Consider the following 11,085-nt stretch of genomic DNA (forward strand, 5'->3'; position numbering starts at 1 on the left):
TAAATAGTTGTGTTACTCCTGATCTCAATGGGTTTGCGCTAGTTAATACAAGTACAGCTGATGCTGACATAATTTCATGAATGTGCATTTATAGCAGTAATTGCATTTCATGTTTAATTTTTACAGGTTTACTTTTGTAGTAGATCAAAATGTCCTGCAGGTGGCAGTGACACTGCAAGATGTGCTATCTATAGAGTCCGAACGTACCCTAATAACTGATGATGCTTTCAATGCTAGAAATATTAGGATGTATATTTTTTTTTACAAATATTTCGTATTGTTCGTTATTGATATTGGTTCAAATGAAACTAATGATTCCAAACTATAGTTTTGTGGTATATGACTTATTTTCACAAGAATGGTTAACTTCCCCAAGTGTTAACTTAAAATACTCAGCATAATATAGCATATATACTTTTTGCAATTCAATACTAAGCTCAAGACGGACGTTTTAATATGAAACATGATGAAGAATGTATAGGACTGTCGCTAATGTGTTGTGGTTTAACTGTCAGAACAGGGATTGATAAAATAAATATTAGTCAAAATTAACAAATTGGGAAAAGAATATACTCTACTATGTTTTCAGTTGAGTTGTAAGAAATCAGTGAATTTTACTTGTTGTCCCCACAACCCTAAGTGTCAACACCAGATATGCATTTTACGCTACGAAGTCTACCAATGAAGAACATGGAAGGGGGGTTACTTTGTCAGATGTTTAAAATCGAATCATCTAATTATTGTTAAACGATGGAATCACGAAAGGAGGAATTAACTGTTTTAACTTTAAAGCTGCAAAAAGCTAAAGTAAATATCAACCTGAAATTGTAAAACTGTGTTTAAGACATCCAGCGGCCATACCCCCCCGCCCAAGTATCCGACATGGTATGGCCCAATCATTTGAGCTTCTCGGTAGTTGTAGAAAGTTCAATAAGCAATAGAGAGATCTGTGTTCGGTAATGTCTTCAACTCTGACTATTTTTAATTCGGAAAACAAAAAAAACAGATTTTGTGTCTGAAGATTTAGGAAGCCGTGTTTCGCCTCACAATATATCATGGTGAGTAACGCACGGTCTCGTAGTTGACTGAAGTGGTAGTCGGAGTAAAGTGATGCACTTGTTGCGTTAGGTTACAACCAATTCAACTAACAGCATACGGTTGTTTATTTAGTGAATACATTCAACGGCATTAAGATTGGGATTTTAATCCTACTTTAAGTTAATCTTGCTTCGTTTCACTGGCTCATAAATATATATAATTGTACTCGCACCATTGAAACAAGCAACAAGTGTTACAGATAAGTAATGAGTCGTAAAAGCTGGACGTATCAATGTTTTTCGGGTTACATCTCACGCAGTTGTACAGAATTAATCTGTGCTCTTGGGTTGGATTTATTTTAATTCTAGTTTTGAAGGAATGTTTGAATTAATTAAACCCAATAATGTGTCACCTATTGCTCTGAGTCAACACTAAGCAATGCGCTGTTTTGTCCTCACCCCACAACTGAAAAGTGTTTTGAAGTGTTTGTTTTTTTTTTTTTTAACAGCATTGGGTACTTGAGTGTGTGTGCGCTCAGGAACAGGGATTATAAACGTCTTGGATGGGAATTATGGCATACAGATGGCTGCTCTCATGTGATGACATGGTTTCACCATGGTCAGCAACAAGGGGTGTCTGTCTGGTTTGCTGTTTTGCTCTCTGTTTTTCTTTTATGTTTTTGACAAATGTTCAAGATTAGAGTCTTCTGAAGCATGTTGAGTCTGCATTGTTTATTTCTCTTGAAGAGTTTGAGTGTTGATCATCTTTTCCAGCCAAGCTATTAATTAAATACATTAAGTTCAGATGTGCATGCAAAAAAAATAATTTGATCAAGACCATACCACTTCCCATACAAAGCACTTTTTTCCTCTCTCTGGAAATCTGTTTCGATTTTACTCTCTCATTCCTCCATGCATGATTGGCTGTAAATTACTGACAAATGTCTTTGAACAATTCATTTCAGTAATGTTTTGGCAGTATGGCTGATGTCGCTCAAAGTCTCAGCCTACCAGAGAATGCACTAATACCACTTTCATAATGGAGTAAACTTGGAGTAAATTTACAAATCCAAGTCTCAATCAGGAGATCGGAATTGAATTATTCAAGTAATACAACAACAACTTGTCTTTTTGTTTAACTATTTACTGTAGTGTCAGAGAGTAAATGTACCGCAGAGTTTGATTGTCACAAACAAGTCAGATATTCAAGCCACTGGAATATCAGGTTTTATGTCTGTTAGCACCTGATGTGTGTCAGGCTCTGTTTGAACTTGTCCATAAATTATATTTGGTAATTCAAACGTTTGCCTCCTGAGCCAAGAACACTCACTTTTATGGCTCCCATGTTTTGTGTGGTTGTTTATAGCATTTACATCTTTTACGATGTGTCTGTTGTGTGTGCTGCAAATGTAAACAACACATTTTCCTCAATCAGGTAAAAAGACACAAGTACAACATAAGGAAACAGCCATTTCTTTGTCTAAGTATCATTTTCCTAGTTTTGTTAACTGAAGTGAAAAGTATTTTCTACTTCTTTCCTTGGGAATAAGCTAAAAGTACCAGAACCAATCGCTTCTGTCACATTCAAAAATAAAAAAAAATCTAGTAAAAAAATCTTAGTTCCTGTTCAAAAACAGGATTTAGGGGATTTGCAGGCAGCGTGCAGCAGTAATTAATCTGATTATTTGATTCTGAGACACTTCAGTTAAGCTTTTGTACCAGCGAAGTGTTGCAAGTTAAACGTGAGTCAAGTAGACTGCCCACCTCCACCATAGCCATTAATGTATGATTGACAGAATATATAGTAATTCAGGACTATTACAGTATAAGCTCATTTCTCTGCCAAAATATTTCTGTTTTTCGTTCATTTTTACACAGTTAAATGATTTGCTCGTAACTTCGGTGAAGATGGTGTTTGTTATTCACTTGAGTCATGTATTTTTGGAATGGTAAATATTTGATCTCTGACCGTTTTAGAGTGAACGATCCGTGTTGAGTTAATCTTTGTTGTGGGCTAATGGGAGAGATTATTGTACTTATGTCTGGAGTCTGGTTTGTTTCTATTAAGGTAATACAGTCAAACACAATGAACTGGACATGTATTGTGAAAATGAACAATAACACTGATGCATAACGTTTTTTTTATAATTAAAAACCTTTAGGTTTCTGCTGTCACTACAAGGTCAGCAAGTAGTTTACCTGTTGCACGGCTAATATGTTGGATTTCTTTCAGTTTGCTTTTGGATATTACATGAGAGGGTGATCTGTTTTACATTCCTCCTGGGTGTCTCATCCATTCACATCAAAATGTTGTTGAATCACAACAACCTATCTCACCCTGTGTCATTCGTTGTTGTTTTTTTTTATAGATACAATATGGACCAGCTGTTCTGGAACAGATAAAAAGTAAAAGATAGAGGAAACAAAGAGAGGATTGGAGCTGAAGCACAGTGAGAGCACTTATCGCAGACATACAGAAGACATCATGTCGGCTTCAATAAAGCAGGAGCGTACCATTTGTGTTCTCCTCCCCAACAAAGACCAGCTGGACATCACTGTCAGGGTGAGTGTTAAACATGTCTCTAGCTGACCAACAACACTCCGTCTAAACAGAGTTCTGTTTTATCACTACAATGTTAGAGCTGCACCACATATCTATATTGTGACTGTGTAGTGAATTTGGATTATTTTGTTCTCTCGCTCCAGCCAAAGTCCACAGGGCAGGATGTTTTTAATCGAGTGACGGAGCTTCTCGGAGTCAAAGAGCTGCACTTCTTTGGCCTCACAGTGGTGAAGGGTAAGTTCACTCTTTGTCGACTGTTCATACTAGAGTGTCGGAAGCATGAAAATATTGAAGTTGGGATTTACTAATTGACCGCAGTCAGAGTTTCTAAACAAAGTTTCACAGTAGTGTTGTGCCAACAGAACATTTCCCATAAACCAACTAAACATTTCATTCTACCTTCCTTGTCTGCATAATTGAAAATCAAACCCCCCCCCCCTTACTGTCAGTTCCATTGTGTTCCCATTCTCTTGACAAATGCGTTGAAATGCTTGGTAATCTTGTGTGGCTCACCACTTGAACAGGCAGCCTTTTGTTTTTGTGGTGTTGTTTCAGCGATCACATAGCCCTGGATTCCTGCAAAATTAACTTCATTAGGCCTGGAATGCACCCTTGCATTCCTCCTCTTCATTGAGGGGAGGGATGGATTGATGATGGGAAAAGGAGGGTGGAAGGGAAAACAGATATTCGTCATGACACAGGCCACCTTACTCAACTCTTACTCAAAGGCCTCAGTGAAGGATAAGAGGTGAAGGAAATTGGAATGAGTCAGAGGAGGACTGAAATGGGCTAAAAGGAAAGATGGATGATTAAAGAAGAGGTTATGAAACAGCTTGGTGAGATTAATACTGCTGCACGAAGTTGAACAAAAGAGATAAAGTGAATTAAGTAGAAAATGCCAGTGTCATGACTCATAGGGCCTGACTGAGAGTCATACAACATCCTTATACTGAACCATCTCACTAGATTTTTAATTAAATTGGCATTAGCATTGGCTATATTTTTAAAACTGCACAATAGGTAATGTAAACCATGGAGATCAGAGCTTTGGTTGATTTTAATAACCTTGTTTTTAGCTTCCTAGAAGCCTCATTCATAAACAGAAGAACAACGGCTTTTTTCTTTTACCCCAGTGACTCCCATTGTTGGGCAATTTTTACGCTTGGCTGCATTATTTTGTTTCCTTACTAACTGTCGGCTTTTTTTTCTGTCTCCTTCTCCATCTCAGATAATGAGCACATATTTTTAGACATGGAGGAGAAAGTGAACAAGTACTTTCCTAAGGACTGGAGGCAAGATTCAGGAAAAGTAAGACAGCCTGTTGTGAAGTGTGATTTTGATTGTGTGGAGTGGCAGCATTTTGTTGTGACCCACAACAAAATGTTAATTGGGTGGGCCATTTCAGTGGCCCACATGCCACAATGTTTTTGTTAGGCATTAGAAAATGACTCACACACAGGGCCGACTCTGACTCAACTTTCTCTACTTGCAGACACTTCAGAAGAGACTGTTGCCTTTAATACTCTGCCTCAAAGTGCAGTACTATGTTGAGAATGGGAGACTTATTTGGTATGTTGCTCCGTCTTCCTCAACACTGAACATGCTTTCTTTTTATTGAATTGCCTGGTAAACCTGTGTTTCTGATTCATCCATCTCTGTCCTCCTTTCTTTTTGCTCCCCTCCTCTCCCATTTTTTGGTTATGTGGTACCAGTGAACGAAAGGCACGGCATCTTTACTACTCTGACTTGCGCGAGCGAGTGCTTCGCTCTGAATGTCGTCAGCAAGAGGAGGCGTACTTCCAGCTGGCAGGTTATGCCTTGCAGGCTGACCTTGGTGACCACCCGATGCCTAAGGAGTCCACCCCTTACTTTGAACCCAAGGATTACTTTCCCCCCTGGGTAGGTGTTGCCATGTGACAGCAGAGCTTAAAAACAATGTGGATTTAATGTGGTCTTCAGTTTGACATTTCAATATAATATTTATTCATTTAACTATTTTTTTCTTTTAACGCCAGTCATTCATCATTATCTCCTGATGATTAAAAACCAGAGGCTGCATTCTAAATACTCCTCTGTACTCAATTAAATGCCAGGACTCAGTATGAGGGTGCACATCAGGTGGTCCTGCAAATATTTCATTATGACAGAGACCCCACATTGGGATTTGTGTCAGCTGTCACTGATACATTGAAATCAATCATCTGCCGAAGCCTGTTAGCAATTATAACAAACATTATTGCATGAAGCAAGAACGCTTTTTTTTCCAAGAGCATTAAAAAGTTGAAAAAATATTGTTTTATGTTACATTTAGAACATATACAAAAGTGCTTAATTTGCAATTAATTCTCAGTTAACTATGGGCAATCATGTGGTTAGTCACTATTTGATATTTTATTAGATTTACAGCCCTATCTTTAACATTTTATATTTAAAGGTTATGTTGTAATCTACATCTGTCATTTCCTCCGTCTCTGTAGATTATAGCTAAGCGCGGAGTGAACTACCTCCTCTGCCATGGTCCCAAAGTGCATCAGGAGCTGTGGGGCATGTCAGCCCGTGATGCCATGCTGCTCTTCATCAGGGAGTCGTGTCGACTGGAGGACGTACCTGTCACGTTTTACAGACTGCAAAAGGTTAGGGGGGATTTTTATTATATATCCTTTCACTGTCATCAGACACATTTCTTACTGTTGGGTGTGATTATTTTCAATAGAAAATAACAAGTAACAAAACTGAGACTGTTGGACATTGAATGTGTTTTCCAACTTTAATTCCTGTCATAGTCCTTCCCTCGAACTGCAAATCTGTTTTTTTCCAGTAAGTGTTCATTTGAGCATACAGCACAAATAAAACTGGGGCAGTTACACAATGCTTCATCTATTCTACATTATTGTCCTCCCCATCTCAAACTCACTCACCATCGGAGTGATAATTGGAAGATTTGCTCATCCATTGCATCATGTGTTATCACTTTCAATTTGTTGTTAGCATCAGCTCAGTGTCTCCAAGTGAACTAAGAGAGGGGCTTAACTGTGAAATAGCTGTCTTATCTGAGCTACTCAGATGCCTCCCTGACATCTCATCATTCATGTTGTCCAGGACAAAAAGGAGGAGAGGGGAACGGCATTGCTCGGACTGACCCTGCGTGGAATGCAGGTTTATCAGGTGCGTGCGTGTGTGAGTGTGTTAGTAATGCATAGTAGCTGCGTCAAACGCGGCTGTTAGGTTCACAAGAGTAAATCTCAAAGATCCAGTCTTTGTATGTGTAGTCCTGTAAAACCTCTGACTAGACGTGTGAGGAATGTGTGGGATTGCTACCAACAGCAGAGAGCATGAGGAGATAGGAGTCTTCTGCCATGTGGTCAGTTGTTTGATCTGTCCGTCAGGGGCCATCTGGGGGGGATTAGGGCTCAGTGCCTGGCTGATTAAAGAGCCAACAGACCGTGAGATACCTTGAGTAGCTCTTAGCCTCTTTGCCAAGACCAGATGGACCCTGTAAACAAAAGGAATCGTTTATTGATGGTCAATCATTTTAAAGTACAATGACGTGGAGAGGTTTGGGCACACCTGGTCAAAATATGATATACTATCACTATATCTTGAGGAGAACATGATCAATCCTCAAAAAAAGCATAAAGTGAAACCCTTTTTTTGTACATTTTGTTTTGTATGATTAGTGCAACCATGTTAACACCCAAATGCAAGCTGGGGTTTTTTATTAAGGTCTCAGATTGGGTTTCTTGTGGCTTTTTGACAATATGATAAGGGAAGCTCTGGCTCTATAAATACTTTCGACCACTCAAAACCTTGACCCAACAATCCACTGCACTGAGCTCCTCAAAGCAGCTGCCAAACAGTGAAATAATAAATTGTCACAAAGCAGGAGAAGGCTTCAAGAAGATGCACATATAATTAGGCATTCACCTAATTTGCAATTTGATTAAAATGGCAGGTAAAGGGTGCACCTGCACAAATATCAGTCTATTGGGTTCTGTTTTGGCCACAATGAGCAAAGATACAAAAGATTAAATGATATGTGCTCGTATTGCAGCTACTGGCTCGGGGTGCATTTAACTTATAGAGGGAAAATGGGTAATGGCCCTCATGTTCTTTAAACACACCTTTTAAAACCCACATTGGCTGACCTCACCAGGCGCAAAGCTGGAGAATTTGGCAGCTCCCTCACAGTCCCCCCCAACTTAGAAGAATCTCAAATCTCAAAGAACTAAAAGCCCTTTGAATTGAACCGGAGAAAATCCTGTAGCAAACAAGAAGTGAAAGAGCCATTACTAACCACAGGCCATGCAGGTTGCCCAGACGTTTGATTCAGATGCTTTTCCTTTTGCTGATTTTCTTTTTTAATTAATCGAAGAAAAATAGAAATAAAAAAGCAGTCTCATCTTTAACTTCATGTTTTTTGGGAAATCTATTACTTGTCATCAAAGCCATCAAAAAATGTTTACCAAGGCTGCCAAACCTTGTTGTCCAGAAATTGTGCACAGAAATCTGTTTTCTTTTTCCATACACAAAAGCTCTTAAGCATTTCAGCTATTTCGTGTTTGTGTGAATGTGCATGTGCTTCATATTCACAGGAGATGAACAACATGCGACAGCTGCTATACAACTTTCCTTGGACAAACGTGGGACGTCTCACTTTCCTGGTATGTGCACTGCTTATATTCATTCACTGTTCAATTTATACGCTTTTGTCATAACTATTTAATGGGCATATCATGTCCCGTTAAGGGGAAGAAATTTGAGATCCAGCCAGATGGTTTACCGTCAGCGAGGAAGCTGGTTTACTACACTGGCTCGTCGTTCCGCTCTCGCCACCTCCTCCTGCACCTGAGCAGCAGCCATCGTCTTTACCTCAGCCTCCAGCCTGCCCTCAAACACTTACGCCAGCTGGAGGAGAGCGAAGGTAACAAAATAGTATCATGATAAGGAGTTTGGCAGGGAGGCTCTTGTACTCCTCTTCATCAACCACAGAGGACAGACGTTTATTGGTGTTTTACATTTTGAGAATAAAAACCACCACATTGATAGTAAGTTGTCTGTCCGTTTTTTTTTTAGAGAAAAAGCGTTACAGAGAATCATACATTAGTGATGACCTGGACTTGGACCCCCCCGGCAGTGAGAGCAGCCCTGGTCTGTCTCGACACTCGACCAGCAGCTCTGGAATTGAAGCAGATGCCCGTCAGCACAGCATCTCCACAGAGATGGCCTCCCTGGAGGAGGAAGGTCGGATGTGTTTTGGCTCAGCAGCCAGCCGTGTCAGCCCCTGTACCTCTGGGTTTGATGCAGGCACCAAAACTCAGACTGAAGATGAGTGGTGGCAAGAGCAAGGTGAGAATATTTTTAAGAGTATTGAGTATTGTCTAAGTTACTTGGTCTGAAATCCACAAAGGTGATACCTCATCATGTGCATCTTGAGATTAACCATATTCCACATTTTTCTTTTAAGCAGTTAAGGCCACTGATGGAAGTCCAAATGATGTTCTTGGGGAAGAACCTGATGACATGTTCCAGTTGGCTGACCTTCTTCAAGGGGTTTCTGTGGATTGTGCGGAACTCACCTTGGACACTCTTTCATCAGGTATAAATCGTCTAATTGTGATGTTCAGGAAAAGGTGTAATGACAGCAGCTAAAACATATTGTATTGTCAAATCTTTTGTTCTCTTCATCGTCGATATTGACTAATATAATCCTGTGGGCTCTACAGAAAATAAATCATCCACCCCAGACACAGATGAATATTGTGGAAATTTACACAATGAAGATATGTCACAACAGGTTTGTTGTGTCTTCTGTCTTCTTAACTTCCTGTGGATAGTCAGTATTTTCTTAACTTTTATTTTCACCTCTTATTTTTGTTCAAGATGCTGAAATCTAGGGCACCAGTATGTGTGGATCGGCACAGCCACAGTCTAGATGATGTCAGTTTCCTTCCACCTCCTGCCCCCCTGGGAACCACATTGCTGCCTGATTCCTCCCACAGCTACACATTTGGATTCCCAGGTATCTCAACAAACACAAAGACCCCCGTTGATCAAACTTGTTACCCCCTTTTGCACTGCCCAGCCAAACCTTCATTCTATGGCCGCAGGTCAACCAACAGCCTTTCTCTGGACATGTTAGATGATGAACAGTTCTTGGAATTCATTCTTTGAAGAGTTGTCCATAAGTACGTCTCATCCTTCTCTTCCTTCATTTAAGATGCAACTAAAGTCACGGGTTTCCAACACATCAGTGTCTGTTCTCTATATGATGGAAACAATGGTTTGCTTCAGTTTTTAGAGAGACATTACTGACACTATGCCCTCATTCCTGTTACTAAAGCAGACAGATCTAACAAATCAAGGAGCATATTAAACCATAAACAAAGCATATTTATTATTGTATATTGTGTACACAATACTTGCACTATTTTATTACTTTTTTAAACTTTTTTTAAGAAAAAAGCATTTTAATTTGTTTTTTTATTTTGTATTGTAATCATGGTTGAAAACGTTTAAATCTTTAAGTGTTTCGAGCATAAAGTACTACATTTTCTAACGTTTTGAATCAATGCAGTCAGCAAGTATTTAAATTCATGTGCTTTCCATGTCATCAGCCATTTTTTTATATATATATTAACTTGAATTTCCTTATTTCATTTGTAGATGCCTTGATGCTAATGAGTTGGTCCTGTATTCCCTTGTCCTATATTTTTTTTTAAATCATCTTTTATATTGTACTCCATTTCTACACTGTGTGCTCTGTCATGCATTTCCTATTAGTCTGCCTCAGCAATGTATCTGGTGATGTGGAAAATTGAACCTCCTTACAGTTGCTAATGCATGCATCCAAAGCTTCCCCCCATTTGATACTGTCCTCTCGTGTTCCCTAATTACAAGAGAAAAGTATTATTTGTAAAGAGCTATTTCTGTATCCAGCAAGTGTGTAATGAATCTGCAGTATTTTCAAATTATGTAACCCCAAAACAAACGAGCCTTTCTGACACTTTTGTCGTCCATTTTTTTCCCACTGTTTTGTAAATGATAATTGTTTGCAAAAAAAATCCCCTGATGTTTTAAGCCAGCATGAAGTCACTGGAAAAGAATGTCAGTGCCTGAACACAGACAAGCTTTAAACCAATGTTCAATAATGTGTGAATAACTGATGATGTTGAATATCGAACAATTCATTTTTTTTTTAAAAGCACTGTTTTTTCAATCATAGTGTAAATAAATTTGTAATACCACTAAACAAAACCACTTTGCTTATTTTCTCCTCATTTCAAATTATTATTAACAATAATGTACTGTATTTTAAAGATAAAAAACACCAACTGGACCATGTGACAATTGACATTCAGCAGAAACTTGATGAATATAGGAAGGAAATATTAGATTTTACATTGTAAAACCTACTGGGACATTATACAACCTTTTAATGAACAACCTGAAAGTTACCATTCTAATGAAAAGAAAATAATTTTAGGC

The 11,085-nt window shown here is 38.8% G+C and overlaps 1 protein-coding gene across 3 annotated transcripts; it reads left to right on the forward strand.

The window, feature by feature from the left end:
* The first annotated feature begins 35 nt into the window (after positions 1–35).
* On the forward strand, positions 36–10,854 carry zgc:172136 (uncharacterized protein LOC566376 homolog). Of its 3 annotated transcripts, XM_044045445.1 has the most exons (15): positions 36–1,058; positions 3,407–3,600; positions 3,744–3,834; positions 4,829–4,908; positions 5,093–5,169; positions 5,313–5,499; positions 6,078–6,233; positions 6,700–6,765; positions 8,193–8,261; positions 8,347–8,521; positions 8,674–8,946; positions 9,065–9,196; positions 9,324–9,394; positions 9,481–9,619; positions 9,708–10,854. In XM_044045445.1, exons 2-15 carry the CDS (start codon positions 3,523–3,525, stop codon positions 9,737–9,739), a joined length of 1,626 nt encoding a protein of 541 aa, XP_043901380.1. In that variant the 5' UTR covers positions 36–1,058; positions 3,407–3,522; the 3' UTR covers positions 9,740–10,854. The 3 variants fall into 3 exon arrangements, with proteins under 3 accessions (XP_043901380.1, XP_043901378.1, XP_043901379.1); XM_044045443.1 differs by having other exon boundaries at positions 9,481–10,854; XM_044045444.1 differs by having other exon boundaries at positions 9,068–9,196; positions 9,481–10,854.
* The last annotated feature ends 231 nt before the right edge of the window (positions 10,855–11,085 follow it).

The sequence above is a fragment of the Solea senegalensis genome, linkage group LG15 (genome assembly GCF_019176455.1).
Source record: "Solea senegalensis isolate Sse05_10M linkage group LG15, IFAPA_SoseM_1, whole genome shotgun sequence".
Lineage (NCBI taxonomy): Eukaryota > Metazoa > Chordata > Actinopteri > Pleuronectiformes > Soleidae > Solea > Solea senegalensis.